This window comes from Sander vitreus, chromosome 13, assembly GCF_031162955.1.
Source record: "Sander vitreus isolate 19-12246 chromosome 13, sanVit1, whole genome shotgun sequence".
NCBI classification, from domain to species: Eukaryota; Metazoa; Chordata; class Actinopteri; order Perciformes; family Percidae; genus Sander; species Sander vitreus.
Window position 1 is genome coordinate 9,600,549 of NC_135867.1, and position 15,824 is coordinate 9,616,372.

General features: G+C 38.1%; 2 protein-coding genes across 7 annotated transcripts in view; both read left to right on the plus strand.

Annotated features, from left to right (window-relative positions):
• LOC144527477 (prolyl 4-hydroxylase subunit alpha-2-like) overlaps window positions 1-4,780 on the plus strand; it is a 33,300-nt gene extending 28,520 nt beyond the window's left edge. For all 6 annotated transcript variants that reach the window (XM_078265518.1, XM_078265521.1, XM_078265520.1 and 3 more), the window contains 3 exons: window positions 202-270; window positions 1,228-1,324; window positions 3,629-4,780. In XM_078265518.1, the coding sequence (XP_078121644.1) occupies window positions 202-270; window positions 1,228-1,324; window positions 3,629-3,699 (237 nt within the window). In that variant the 3' untranslated portion in view covers window positions 3,700-4,780. The remainder of the gene's footprint in view (window positions 1-201; window positions 271-1,227; window positions 1,325-3,628) is intronic.
• A 3,416-nt stretch (window positions 4,781-8,196) lies between these two features.
• jakmip2 (janus kinase and microtubule interacting protein 2) overlaps window positions 8,197-15,824 on the plus strand; it is a 31,186-nt gene continuing 23,558 nt past the window's right edge. Inside the window, exon 1 of the mRNA XM_078266573.1 lies at window positions 8,197-8,300. The gene's annotated coding sequence lies outside the window, so the exon portion shown is untranslated. The remainder of the gene's footprint in view (window positions 8,301-15,824) is intronic.

Consider the following 15,824-nt stretch of genomic DNA (forward strand, 5'->3'; position numbering starts at 1 on the left):
ATGAATAATTTGCATATTAAAACATACAAGTTTAGAATACTTGTAAAACACTACAAATGAGTGTCTTAATGTAAGTAATCAACTAGGGAAGTCTCATGGTGATATCCATTAGTTCCATTGTTTTCACCCAATTGACCTGTAGTGTCTCCCTTTGAGTAAAATACAGAGAACGTTTCTAACGAGATTTTTGTCTTTTCTCAGATGAGTGATGTTGAGGCGGGAGGTGCCACGGTCTTCCCTGACTTTGGAGCATCAATCTGGCCTAGAAAGGTGATGACAACGGACTCGGAGTGTGTGTCTGTGTGTGTTGAGTGTGTTTACTCTATACTGCTTGTGTCCCCAGTGGGAAACCGATCCCATGTTGCTGTCAGTTTAATGATTGATGTGTCGAGAGACAGTCCCTGTAACTCCTAACTGAATGATTGAGGATCTCACAGGAGGTTGCCTGTATTAGTCTGTGTTGCATGGCAATTTGTCCAATGCATTACTTGGCAATGAAAATTGGTGGACGATTAAATAGACTTTTGCAGTGAATCAGACATTTTTTCCCTTGGCATAACATGTTGATGTGGTCAGACTGATATATATTTTTTATTGGCAAATCAACAAAGCTATGGCAACATAGGCCCAAAGATTGTCAACCAATAGCTTACTTTTAACTGACTTTTCCCCTCTGCATGTGAGCAGTTGTCTTTTTTATGCAATGCTTATTTATTTATGCAGTGCTTATTAAAGTGTCTTTTTAGTTCCTTTTTTTTCAACCACTTCAGTGTACACTAAACACACACTCCAACACAACATTTTACACAAAATAAAAGCTACAATCTCAATCAACATTATACACATTCAATGATCGAAAGGGGGAAAGTCAACCACATATGGTCTGCCAATGCTTTGTTCTTAACGTTAACAACTTAAGGCCTCTATACTTCCTTATCTTTCCTTCACTGGAATCTCTGTGTTGATTTTAAACTCCATCCATCGTCTGCAGCTTGCGCTTGTCGAACATCTTACTTTTGCCATCCTTCCTGAATATTTTCAGTCTGGCACGGATCAAGAGGCAATCAATAACATTGTCAAGCAACCAAAATGAACCACACTCAGCAAAAAGCCACTTGTGCAGCAGGTCTTCTTTAAACCTTCTCTTTTTACTTTTTTACATTTTCCTTCTCTCTTGTGCACATTGGGTGTTACCATCATTTCTTCATTTGTTCTATTTCTTTACAGGGGACGGCAGTGTTCTGGTACAACCTGTTCAAGAGCGGGGAGGGAGACTACAGGACCAGGCATGCAGCCTGTCCTGTCTTAGTAGGAAGTAAATGGGGTGAGTCAAAGTCCAGATTTATCACAAACAAGTATTAATACATTGAATAGGATTAGAAAACGGCTACATTCTGACTAAAATTGAGTTTATAAAATGTGTTATTTGGTAAGTAGATGGCTGAAAAGTCATGATAATGTGCTCCACTGTTATCATGTGTTACGTCAGACAAAGTCGTCTGGTAATGTTCACACATGAATGAGTTCAGCCTAACTTAAGCTTGTTGCAGATATAGAGATTTAAGAGGGAAATTTAGAATGGGGAGGCAAACTTCTGCTTAAGTTGCTGTCGTTATCAGTCTTGCCAGCCCAGACAGGACAATGTTGTTTATCTGGGTTTTTCCCTGCGTTGCAAGAAATAAATGCTCCCAGTATGATTAGGTTATGGTATGGCAACGGTAGCACATATCTGGCATCCATGGTGTCCTTGTTCACCTTTTAGATCTTTGATGCAGAGAGGATATTTGAACAAAAATACATTTACACAAAGCAAAATGATCTTAGCACCTTTAGAATGACCTATGTTGATTGGGTTGTTACAAGGGACGATTAGCTCAAACTATGCTTTTCAATTTGTATGTTGAGTTGTACGTTTGTACACGGACAAATACAAATTTCACGTTGTGATGTGGAGAATAGGATTTATAAGGTTTATTTAGATTTTTTTTTTTTCAAAACATACTTTTACAAGCTAAGTCCTAATATAACAACATGACATGTATTGATACCTTTTCTGGAGATACAAATACCATAGTACAACAGCCAAGATGTTTTACTGGAAATACAAGGTTCATATTTGTTACCATTTTACAAAATGTTTAGCATTAAAAATATTCTCATTTGATATTTTACCTGTCTTAGTAATGTAGTCTACTGACGAGGAGCCATGTTTTCATACCAGAACCATTTTCTGAGCTGCCTTTTCAACAAGGAGACCCTGTTTACTGTAAACTGCTGTGTAACTTGAGCAGAAACTGTAACCAGTTTGTGTGTGCATTTTGGTGTGCTTTCAGCATATCTAGTTGTTTGAAAAACAGTGTTTTTTTTGTTAAAAATTGTTAAAAAAAATAAAATATTTTCAGCCCCTGAGATTCCGTCACCACAACATACCTGTTAATCCCAGATACTGGGCCTACTAGTCTCGCTTTGCCAGACCTTCCTCCACAGCGCTGCGGAGGAGGGTCTGGCTAGTCCACAGCATTCCAGGATGGGAGAAAAATGTGCTCTGGTTTATTGGCATTTCTTTAAAACAATCACAATCGTCTTGGGCTTAGCAAGCCTTGGGAAGGAACTTGTTTTGGTGGAACATTTACGTTCAAAAGTTGTTTTAGTCGTGCGAGAGAAAATTCAGATTGGACAGATAGTCTAGCTAGCTGTCTCAATTTACCCTGCAGAGATCTGAGGAGCAGTTAACCGTAGTCCTCATAAATCCACCGGAGTTTAAAATTCCAACACACAAACGTTGAGTATATAGCCTATGGGCCTACTGGATGATCCACAGACTCCACTAGGACTGGGACGATATGCTTTTGTCTCGATTAGATTTTTTCACAATACATGGGTGCCGATTCCATTTTGTATCGCGATTTTCATTTATTGCGATTCGATGGTATTGAGTATTGCGGTTTACTTTTCCTTCTTTAACAAAAACAAAAGTTGAATAATACACTAGAGACAATCTATCATGAGACATTTTTAAAAAGTAATTGTTTTCTAAAAAGAATGCACATCACACGTCAGTCAGTCAGTCAGTCTGACATTTATTTTAATTTGTAAAGAACAACATAACATGGATTTTCTGCATTTTCTGTTTTCATTCTGTCTTGCTGGAAACATATATGATGTAGTCGCCGTCAGCGGTACCGTGTAAACAGAAGATCTTTAGGTGATTTTAAAAATCGTTGCGGAAAAGTCACAATACATACGGTTTTCCATTATTTTTCCAAACTCTAGACTTTACTATGATCAGTTTAAGGTACAGCTCTTTTCTTTTGACGAAATTATCCTAATAAACGTATACTTGAGATATTGTGTGATTTGAAATAAGTTTAATTTAGGAATACTCCTCATTGGGTGAAGAGGACATCGATATTAGTCAAATGTTTGCATCCTAATCCTAAAAACAAGTTGTTGATACAAGATCTTCACATCTTGTTCTATTAGAAACGCACACAACATTTTTCTGGGGCAAAGCTTTTACCACATGCTGACAAGGAAAATTGGGGTAGTGAAGGCTTGGTATGTTTTTTGTATTCAATTACAAAGGCATATTTTTGGTACTCACATGTTTTTTTTTCTGTTTTGTCAGTGTCAAACAAGTGGTTTCATGAGCGAGGACAAGAGTTCAGGAGACCCTGTGGTCTGACAGAAGTGGACTGAAGTTTGAACCTCACCTAAGGAACATGCAAAAGACACACACCTTCAGTAGTGCCTTCATTTTGGCAATGATGCAACTCAGAGACAACTTATTCAACACTTAGTGTGCTTTCCCTCAGCATGATAATGAAATGTTTCATGAGGAAATTATGACACTGTTATGTGAGATCTGGCAGGATCATTTCTTTGCTCTTTCACCAGAAGATACAGAACTCAGTTCTCTGTCATGCATCCACATACCACCCCCACTTAATTAAGAAACAAAATTGACTGTACTGTACTGTTATTAGAAATAACTAATGAACATTAAACACACACACACAAAGCTATATCAGTACAATATTGGTTTGCCAATGTACATCCATTTTACAGTCACCTCTAATTTAAAATGAAGTTACTGGTAAATCCAAATGTGTGAGTCCTCTCCAAATCTTTTTTTTCCCCCAACTAATACCAAAAACTAAAACTTGTTTTTGTTCTCAGTCCCCCAGACTGCTCCACTAAGCTTTCTTTCTGTACAACTAGAAGCAACTTTTAACTTTTCAAAGTAAAGAATTAGCATCTGTGGTGATACAAAGAAGCCCTTATTCATTTAGTTAATATTTATATTTTAGCTGTTGAAAACACCAAAACGTACAGGATGTGTACAATTGACTAATTGACGCAGACTTGTGGGCCCAACTGTTGACTCTGTATCACTTTCAGATATTGCACATTACAAAAACACCTGGGATGCAAAGTTAAGACTATGGGCTGGTATTGGCTCTATTTAGAGGTTCATTTTGGAAAAACAACTTTATGCTGTTGGTTACCATCAGTCGTTTGACACAAATTGGCTTCAATGTATCTTAATTGTAAACACCTTTGCTTGATTAATCAATACTCCTGTCACTCCATGCTTTATCATTTGCATCCACAGGGGTTTTATTTTCCTTCAAACCTGACAAAGAAACATATTTGCCCCAAATCATGTCCTTGATGTTTTTATTTATATGTAGTTTTTAAATTATTACACTGTTACATGTTGTGCTCTTTCTACAAGATGGCAAACAAGCAAGTCAATAAACAGTGTCTTTTATTAAAATGTTTTGTGTCTTCACTATTTTACATGGTGAGAAAATAGATTTACATTTCAATGGAATTGTACATGTACGATTGATTGATTTATTGCTTGATTGATTGAGTGAAGTATGGGTCTAGAATCTCCAGTGTGATTTGCTAGAAGCCATTACTTACATTAGCCATTAATTGCTAAAGAAAAAAGAGATTCAAGAGTGAAATTCAGTTACAGTAAGTAGTTGAGGATAACACGTTACTTTTTTTTTTTTTTTTTTTTACGGGAAAGGAACCCCGCTTTCCTCTGCAAAAGTCCTGTGTGTTTTTACCCATCCACCACCCCAACTCTTTTCCATTGAAAGTAGCTAGCACTAGCTCCAAAAGTCACTAAAAGTAGCTAGATGACGTCATATGCTCATTTGCGTATTGGTGACATTTTAAAGTTTTACTGGTCAACATCAGTGAGTCAGTGATTCCAGATGCTTAGCTTTCCAAAGTAACTTTCTGAGGTTTTTTTTGAGCTAAAATTACCAAACAATAGGCTACTTTTACAATTCAGAGGGAAACGTGCTCACCTGTCGAAGAGTGCCTTTTCCCTGCATTATTTTATATAACATAAAAAGTGGGATGAGGGAGAGGGAGACCGTGGCATTGAACCCACCCAAGATGTTAGCCCAGAGTGGATAAACATAAGTGTTACTGAACCTCAGCGACGAGTATTTGACGATAGAGAAGATGAAGGTGCCCTGAGATTAGAGGAGACAAAGTGGATTAAGGCCTTTTTACAGTCGCCGCAGCCGACCTGTCGTGCGCCAATGTGACGTTAAAATGATGTGGATCTCGCTGGTGCGCCAAGATTTTGAGTGCGCGACCAGAGGTCAGCAGCTGGTTAGCTTAGCATAGACTGGAGCCACTGCTCGGGACCAAGAAATAATCCAGCACATAACCCCCCATAAAAACTATAAATTGATGTTTTTACACTAAATAGTTTGTACAGATTAGATTTGGTGTGTATTTGTTGTTACTGTCAGACAGAACCAGGCTAGCTGTTTTTCCTGTTTCCAGTCTTTATTTGTATCATCTTTTGAATCACCTTATGTGTTATTTAGATTGACTTTGTTAGTTTTTACTCACTTTTATACACTGCTTTCTCTGCTTTGCTCTCTTTAATGTTTTACCAGTATCTAAAGCATATTAAGTGTAACATAAATAATATGGTAGAAAACATTCAGGAAGTTTTTTGCTAACTGTGTAGCTCGGAACACTGTGCTGGTACTGTACCAACCTCAGTGACCAGGCCCAGGGAGAGTCCCAGCAAACAGCAGGTGGTGCAGAGAGCCAGCAGAAGCAGCTCACGTCTAAAAGGCCTTGGTGCAGGTAAGTATAGGGAACAAATCAGTCAGTGATGTCATCAGACACTCCAGACCAACAAACTGGAAGGAACCAGTGGCAGGAAGGAGAGTAAGGGCTATGTTGATTCATTCATTCAGTCAATTCTCCCTCTTTTTCTTTCAGAGAGGTTTGACACGTACCTGACTGTCCAATCCAAGCAGAATGATCATGATGAAGAAACACACTGACCACACCTGAGGCATGGGCATCATGGCTACAGCACGTGGGTAGACAATACATGCTTACCCTGGACACCCGCACACACACACACACACACACACACATAGAATGAAAAACATAAACTAAAGGCAAAAGAGAATGTTAAATGTAAAAATTTTAATAAACCAAAGTATTATATTAATACTATTTCACGCAATGTCGGCAGAATGGGAAGAGCAGGATAAATCACCCCTTATTCCAACTTGGGAGTGTTCACGCAACATTCTAACCTATGTAGGCTACAATTGATGACCCCTCCATAAGTAAGTAGGCTATGTATCGTCTTAATATTCTATATCAGTTCATTGTAGTATTTATTCATGTTTTTCTTTTTTGTGTGAGGATCCTGAGTTTAGCCACAGAATGGACAATCACTCGCAATTCTGGGACTGACCGTTGGGTGGCGCTGCCTCTCACTCGGTTAGTCCTGCATCAACCACACAGGTCACTGCTTTGTATGAAGCACATATTAACAATTGTTAATAGTTTTTTTTTTTTTTTTTTCAGATGAACTTTTTAAACAAATGGCATCTAATCAATTAAATGAAACTGTTTTGTTATTATGTTCAAAATCAAAATCATGTTGCAATAAGCAATGGGAAAAGATTGTAACTCCACAGAAGTATTTGAAATGGTGTATTTGGAGGTTTATCCTGAAAGCTATTGATTACGTATACTGACTTTCCTACATAGTACACAGCAAAATTGCATCACTTCAAATAGTTTTTTCTTTATCTACCTCAAGGTTTGCGGTTTTACACATGGTAACAAACACTATAGACATTGTGATCATGAAAATACCAATTGTAAAAAAACAACTGTACTTTTGAAGTTTGTTAATATACGCTGCAGAAACAGTTTGAGAATGTTACAGTAACAATCCTCTACCTCAGAGTTCTTCAACAGGAGGTCCGGGGCTTTGAAAGTTTTTTCAAAAATGAAAATGTCTTAACATCATTTCAACATATTATTAGCAAATATAAATCCCCACTGATGATAGGCTTACTGGCCTATATTGTAGGTAAGGTAGTCACTAAGATAGCCACACACATATACAGTAAATTGTAAAGATTCACTGTGCCTAACACATGTCTGTGTAACATTAAAAGAGGATTTATAAAATCATGCCAACAATTATTATTTTAATAGCTTAGTATTCTATGCAAAAGGGTATAAAGGCTTTAGGCCGCCCTACATGTTATTGTAGGCCCAGTTTAATATGCAACTACATGTCATACAATATATGTAGTAGGGGGTCCCTGCTCCGTCTCTCTTTCAGTTAAGGGGTCCTTGGCTTATGACCATAATACATTGACAAAGCATAAGGGCTAGAGTGTAATTATTGCCATTATAGCCATTAATAAAGGAAAGAAGAAATAAACATTACCATAATAGGTGATAAACTGTTGAATGGTTGTGTACGCTTGTGTGGAAAATAATTGTTGCAAACAAATCATTAGAAAATAAAACATGTTAACGTTGCAGTCATTGCGTAAATGTTGACAACACAACATAGGCTATAGCCTTCAACGCTGCTGGAACATTTTATTTAATGTAATAATAATATAGGACACGTTGCACGTTTCCCTAACCTTTGCAGAACTTCTAAGGGACGTTATGTGGACTGATACAGGAACGGTATGGACAGTTAGGCTAACAGAGCGTTATTTCCAGTGGGTCTGTGCTCTGTGCTGGCGGACTGCGGAGGCACTGGAGCCGGTGGCTGAGCTGGAAACCAGTGAGCTCATTGTGGCTGCATGGGGAGGAGGGCGGGGCTCCCAGCATCATCACCGCCGGCCATCTCTGCTTCATTGTACGGGCTGCTGCTGATGCTGAGACCATAGCGGACGGGGCGATTTCCCCCACAAAAAGTAACATGTCGTGGGCACGGTTTCATGCAGATTAAGACTCCACGCATGATGTGAATCGATTACGAGGTAAGGTAAGGAAATCTGTCTGTAAATACAGCCGTTGTTCGGTTTAACATCGTCTGAATGAGTTAATGGGACTAGCGGGCCTGTTGGTTTGAGTCAGGTTGATCATCTCAGCTGCGGTGCGAGATACATATTGGACTCGTTTTGATTGCACTGAAGCAAAGAGGTAACAATGCAGCAATAAATACCAGCATCGTGTAAAATAACATGAACACGGAAAACGTTTGAGCGTGTAGCATCGGCTCAGCTGCAGGCTGTCGGAAGTGGCAGAGCTTGGCCTACAGTAGCAAGCCCTTCGAGGATGACGAGAATAGGAGATGTGGGGATTTTCATCGCCATGCAGGGCCCTCTTTACACACGACGGATGCTCACGCTGCATAGAGCATCTTCTGTGTGTGTGTGTGTGTGTGTGTGTGTGTGTGTGTGTGTGTGTGTGTGTGTGTGTATTTTGCGACTGGTAGGCTATTGGTAGCCGTACTTGTTGTGCAGTGAAGCTCCCAGCTGTTCGTGATTGTGCCTCAAGTAGCCAGCCAGATGCGCATTGGCTTCAATAGGCTACATAATTACACACGTATGGTTTGCAGTATGTGCATTTTTGTGCTTGACAGGTACATCACACATTACTGGCTATGTTTTGAAAGGATGCTGCAGTGATGTTGCAAGAGGATGCTAGTCCACAGTGGGCTGGCAGAGCCTCCAGAGTGAGGCACAGGGTCTGCAGCCTGCAACTGCCAGAGGGAGTTACACTGGCCTGATTTAACACACATCACCCCTGCTGGGAAGGCATTTGTCACACTATTGTTTTAGGGTCAGCACAGATGTAGGCCAGTGCTAGTGACCGCCCAAAAGTTAATAGTTTATGGATTGACTTGCAAAAGAGGGGCCGTTCGATAGCACACATTGATGAAACTAAATGAAGCAAGAAGATAAAATAAAAATGAGCAAAATAAAGTTTGATGAATCCCTTTTGAAGGAAATGTGAGCTCAGTTTTCACAATAATAAACTTGACACCGTCCGGCAGTATGATTCATATGTGGCAATGATGTTTCTCGGCCTTTTGGTTGGAGCTGTCACATTAATATTGCTCTACAAATTTGTCACAATCTGATTAGATTTCTGTACATTGTCACATTATTTCAGAGATATATTGCCCTCCATGTGTTACTGCTCATCTACCATTAGTGGACAATCTTATTTGTGTAACCAGCTGTTACATGATTTACATTTGATGCACTTCCCTGTATTTTTCCCCCCAGCATTATGAGAGCTCTGTTTATACGCTGTGTTGGTATTTTGACCCCAGGCAGCTATATTAGAAGTCTGTTTTGGCTTGAACTAAGAAGCAGACCAACATATTTTAAAAAAACGAGCAGGAGAGTGATGATTGACTCCAGCTGATGCATTGACACTTTGAACCAACTTATGTCACAGCAGACCCCTGACTGATTAAACTTAAGATTCTTATTGCCATTGGGGCAGTGCTGGTATCAGCCTGACTAACGTTTGCCAACTTGCATAACCTAGGATTAGTAAAATGAAAAATAGCCTGGAAATGTAAATCATTAGAAAATAAAACATGTTAACGTTGCAGTCATTGTGTAAATGTTGACAACACAACATAGGCTATAGCCTAAACGCTGCTGGAACATTTTATTTAATGTAGTAATAATAATAATAATAATAATAATAATATTCGACACGTTGCACGACATGTGACACACACACACACACACACACACACACACACACATACCACCACAGAGCAGTTATGAGATCTGTCCGGTAGTAAGAGAAGTTTGGATTCCTGCCCCACATCTAAATGTGTTAATATGATCATACTATATATTTTTGATGCACGTTTTGATAAAGTAAAAGGTTGGTGTAAAACAAAAATGTAATCTATCATCTAGCATCATTTAAAGTCCTCTTCAAAAACAGTAGAATGTATTATTTTTATGTATTATCTGTCAGTTTTCAGTTGTTATGTAATACATCAAACGCATCAATCATAACCAGATTACATATTAAGGGAGGCTTTGCCTTTAGGCTTTTTTTTCTCAACATTTGGAATTTGACCAGGTAGAAACCAACCCTCACTTTCCTAAAAATGCTCTGCACATTTGTTGAAGTCAAAATGACTTTAAATGTACGATAGTTTGTCTTCGGTAAACATTGTCTTAGTATTAAGAAATCAGAGTCAGAATAGGATTCATTGCCACGTAAATAACACTTACAAAGTGTCAAAGCCTTGGTGATTGGTGCATACATAAACATATTTAAAGGAAATAAACAATAAAGTACTGTACTGTAACAGACAAGAACATGAATAAAGAATAGAAATATTATACAAAAGTATTTTAAAGGCAAAATAACCTATACTATTACTGGTTTAGAATAAGAAAAGAAGGCTGTATGGTTTTGTGCAGGATGTGCAAAAATGTTGATCAGGGAGTGTGCAAAAGTTCAGGATATATATTATGTGCAATGCCAATCAAAAAGTTGCAGGTTTTCCTTTATGTTTACCACCAGTAGCTGTAGCTCAATTCTGACCAGCGTTTTGTGAACTGCTTCACTACAGAGCTCCTTAGGCTATGTCTTGCCTGGCTGGTATCCTCAACACACTAAGAGGGCTTATGGAAGCTCCAAATATGATCCCCAAAAGCAACCAAAGCTTATCTTATTATTTAGTACTAACAGTAACCCAAGGCAAAGTATGGCTTGTACGATAGTTTGAGTAGAAGGGGATGACAGATGGTAGGTCCTGATATAGAAAATGTTGGCAAAAGGTAGAAAGATTTATTTTGGAAATGAAAAACTACAGAACCCACAGCCTCTTGTTTATGAGCAGCAAGGAATATGCCTATTTATGTCTAATCTCAGCTCTTACATGCTGAAGTGGTCATTTCTAAATGTTAGTTGCCTAATATTGATGGACATTGCAACTTTACACAACACTGGCGCTTTCATTTTACTTATCTTATGACATGTAAAATGGTAGTGAACGAGCCATATTTGGCAAAACTGATTTAGCTAAATGCAGCATTAGCATGCAGGCCAAATTATCATGAAAATGATTGGAAGACTTAAAAAAAAAAAAGTCTGTCCTTAAAACCCAACATAAATGTCTACATGGCTTTTACCGTAAGACCTCAGAGGGCCTTCAGACTCAAGCTGACAGGCAGCAGCGTTTCTGTGAGTATCCTGGTACACTCCGTCTGGAAAACCCAGCACCAACACCCAAAATTGATGTCTGAGGAGTTAAAAGTGGGTCATGGTGCCAGTGTGCTTCATGTGAAAGAGAATTATTATTTGACTCTGCAGCTCCATTGTGCATTTGAACATCTTTCTACCTAATTGTTTTGATTTTACAGATCGCACTGTATGGTTTGGTCTCACTGCTCTAATCAACCTGCTTTCCAGCAGCAGCAGGCGAATGTTTTCAGTGAAAACGTTGTGATAAACCCACTGTACACTACCTCCTCAGCACCAAGATGGACAGAGTTAGCGAGATATTTTCCCCGGAAGTTGGTTGAAACCAAAACAGAATAATATTGGACTTTTATTTGGTGTACAGCAGTAACATAACTCCAAATGTATGCTAATGTTGCGACGTGTCTGAGTGATGTACTATTTACTGACACATTTGTCAATCATAGCAGATAAAAATATGTCAACGTTGTGTTAAAAGCATGTTCCCAGTGACCACAGTAAAATAATAAATGTGGTTTAATTTTTTTGTATTGATTTGACCCAGTGTTCTGTTTAAATAAAGTGGTGCTTGGAAAGTAAGCAGCATGTTTTGTACCGGTAAGCCCTTTGTAGGACGGCTTTTTCAGCGTAACTGGAAAGACAGATTTTTTTTAACTGTATTTTTTTGACCACTTGTGTGACACAAAACAAATACCATTGAGCTCTGGCAGACGATAACTCCACGGCTCAGACTGCTTACTTAATAAGCTAAGTTCTACCAAGCAATAAAGCCACTGCTGCATAGACAACATTATAGGAAAATAAGTGTACACAAATACTAGCATGACAAGCCAGACCCACATCAAGATGTTGGGTCTGGGAACTCACCATTGACGGAGCTCAATCCGAGGGGCGGGATAAACGGTTGTCTTTCAAATTACCACTGCACGCAATAGGATAGCACTACAACCAGGCAGAGCAATGAAGAAGGTAGCGAAGCTAGTTGATAGATTAAACTTTTGCCGTATCCGGTCGGCAAAACTCCGAACACATCTTCCTTTTTTAAGAATGATTTCAGTGCCGTTCTTTGTTCTTTTCTCAAAGAAAAGCTTAACTCCAAGTCTTCCAGAAGACCGCTGTTCCCAGCAGCAGCAGCCATAAGCCCGCCTAACGCCTCTATACACGATGTGATTGGCCTGACCAGAGTTTGGTTTTTCCAGCTCACAAGCCAACGAGAGAGTGCCTAGACCCCCCTGGCTGCAAAATAAATTTGCTGCCACTAGGGTGCATCTAGATTTCTAGGCTACACAAATACACCATGTGCCCAGTATGTTGTTTAGCCCTATAGTAAAAGCATCCTGCTTTAGCCACTCTATGTAGCCTACTTGTTGTAGAGATGGTTACAGTTCATATCCAACTAGTAACTATTATGATTTCCGTATGTACATAATAGAGCCAGCAGATTATTTCTCAGTGCAGTCTGGAAATGCAATATGACAGTAATCAGATTGACTTGATCTAGTCTCCCCCCAAACATTACCTGGCTGCTGTGGATGGTTTGTAGGTTAATACAGTATTAGCAGTATGGTGAGTTGTGGTTGGTTTTTCATGATGCTGGTGTATTCAGCTGGACTAAGATGGTTATAGTTGTATCATCATCATTTACCCTGATCACTAGTTTTGTACATGTTGTTGCTTAGCTTGACCAGATTAAAATAGTTTTTTAATCAAACAGTTAATCGACTGATCATTGCAGCTCTAAAATATATTGTACCATTTTTTGATAAGGCACCCATGTAGTGGTTCAATAAGTTGTAAGTATTGGCTTTATTAAAGCTTTATTGACAAGAACAACATTTGGGTTGCCATGTCCTTCTGACTGATTGTATCTACCACAAACCCTCACGTTAAGTGCTGTACAAAACCTCAAAGCCATTTGTTACATATTTTATACTCTTTATAAAAGGAGCCTTACATTAAAAAGTTGTACTAATATCATAATAATATGTAAAAACTAATCAGATGTATTTTTAGAATTAAAATTAGTATAATTAGTATGTTTTGTGTATACAAATTAGATACAATTGGAAGAACTAAAACATTTTGTTAAACTGGATTATGGTACTACATCAGCACCAGTAGGCTTTATTGATTGGAAGAGTAGCCTAACTGAAATAACTATCCTGTATGGGAGAAAGCCAGCAGAGTTTGCTTTGGCTGCCATGTTCAAAACCAAGCACATCCCATCAGCTGGAACAAACTTTCTAATTTCACAGCTAAATAGTACACTAAAATATGTTTCTGGAAACATTTAAAGTGAGTAATAGGCTATGCAGTAACAGAATCTTGATTCATATTTGATGAGTGCTGCCTGTTGACAGTTTGATCGGAGCAGTGATTGACACTGTGTGAGAGACTCTTTGGCTCTGATTGGTTGTTTTCCTTCAGTCGTGGTGGAAGCTTGCAAATGCCATTAGGAGCACAAGGAGGATGCAAAGGTACATGTTTGTTTTTTTTACCACAGATCATCCGGCTCATGTACTTCTGTCAGAATATGACAATTATATTTTGCTTATATAGTGACAGTTTCAGCAAATATGACATGTTTTTATTTATTTATAAAAATTACCTACTGAACCTTTAATCAAGGACACCTATTATAATATTAACTGGTAAAAGCTGTTCAAACTCAAACTTTCTTGCTCTTTAATATTAATGTTAATTTACAGTTCCGTTTTTTTCGACTGCCAGATAAGCAAGTTTACACTTCACTTTGGACTCAAGTAAGTAAGTAAGTAAAGTTTATTTGTTTATCACTTTTCACAGACAAAGTCACGAAGTGCTTCACAGGCCAAATAAATACATACATTAAAACAGATCAATAGTCTTAAAAGCACAATAAACCACAATAAATCTTAGTAAAACACAAATTCATAAATATAAAATAATACAGTCTGCAATTTGGCTAGATGAACGCCTGACTAAAAAGATGCGTCTTGAGCTGTTTTTTTTTAAAGATTTCAACAGATGTAGTCATTCTTCAAAATATTTGGTAAAGTGGAGCGATTGTTTAAAAAGCTCTGTCACAGTAAGCCCTGATCAGAGGATCTCAAATATCTGCTGACAGTATAAGTGTGCAGCAGGGTAGATGATTCATTAATTATTTGAAAGACTATAAATTATTAGTTGCTGTCAAAATACTGCACATTTCAGTGTTTAAAAATGTCCAGCTATACTGTGCCAAAATGTTATGCTTAAATTTGAGAAAACATCCAAGGTATATCAATGCCTTGTTATGTTATGTATGTTAAAAAAAATGGAAATTTTTAATGACACTAAATCAAGTTAACCTGAAGTTCCCTCAAAACATTGCATATGCATTGTGTAGTTATGGATTACAAGCATAGGTTTTCGCCTGTTACATTACCGACGTGTTTGAACCTCTTTCACAGTGTAAATTATGTCCGACAACGTTGCTTTGTTTTTTTCCGTACAATGTGCTGACATATACATTAATCAGTGTACAGTTACTGGTCCATTGATTGATTGTCATCAATGTTTCCTTGGATGAAGTCCATAAGTGATACTTACAGTAAAAAGAGTGGCAGCACTTTTAAAAAGGCACCATAACCCTGCAGTGTGATGAGCCCATGTTGACCTAATGTGACGATCACGACTGCTTCATCTCTAATCTGCATCTCAAAATCTTCTAAGCGATGTTATGTCATCCCTCCTCTGATTATGACGGACACCATCCAACTCCTCCTGAGTCATCATGGCTGTGCAGGATGGTGTGCACGTTCATTTGCACGTGCACTTTTGTGGAAAGTCATTAAGAAGTGTACAGTAAGGAAACCCATCAACATACTTGAGATACTGATAAAAGAACCAAACTTTGGCAAAACTATATATACTACAATATAAGATTAGCATGGGCAATAATTTCTGTACCACAAAATAACATCTTATTTTAAATAATACAGCAGTTTTAAGTTGGCACTTAAGAAAGGTATATTATACAGACAATTAAGTAAGCAGCTTAAATAAAGTGTGTCTGTAGATTCTTTAAACAAATGTGCTGAACTAGTGATTTTTTAACAGTGCTTCAAGTGGTTGAATGTTGACAGTTTTATTACAAAAAAAGTAATTTAGAAATGACATAAGAGTCTGCCAGCAGCACTTACAGCATCACAGTCAATAATCCCTAAGCTTAATGCATGTCATAATGTGCAAAACATGTGGTGTGCAACTGCCATATGCACAGTTTTATAGTACAGTATTTCTTTAAGCAATAAGATGTGCAACCATGGTAATGTTTTAACCATAGAATTTGGTAG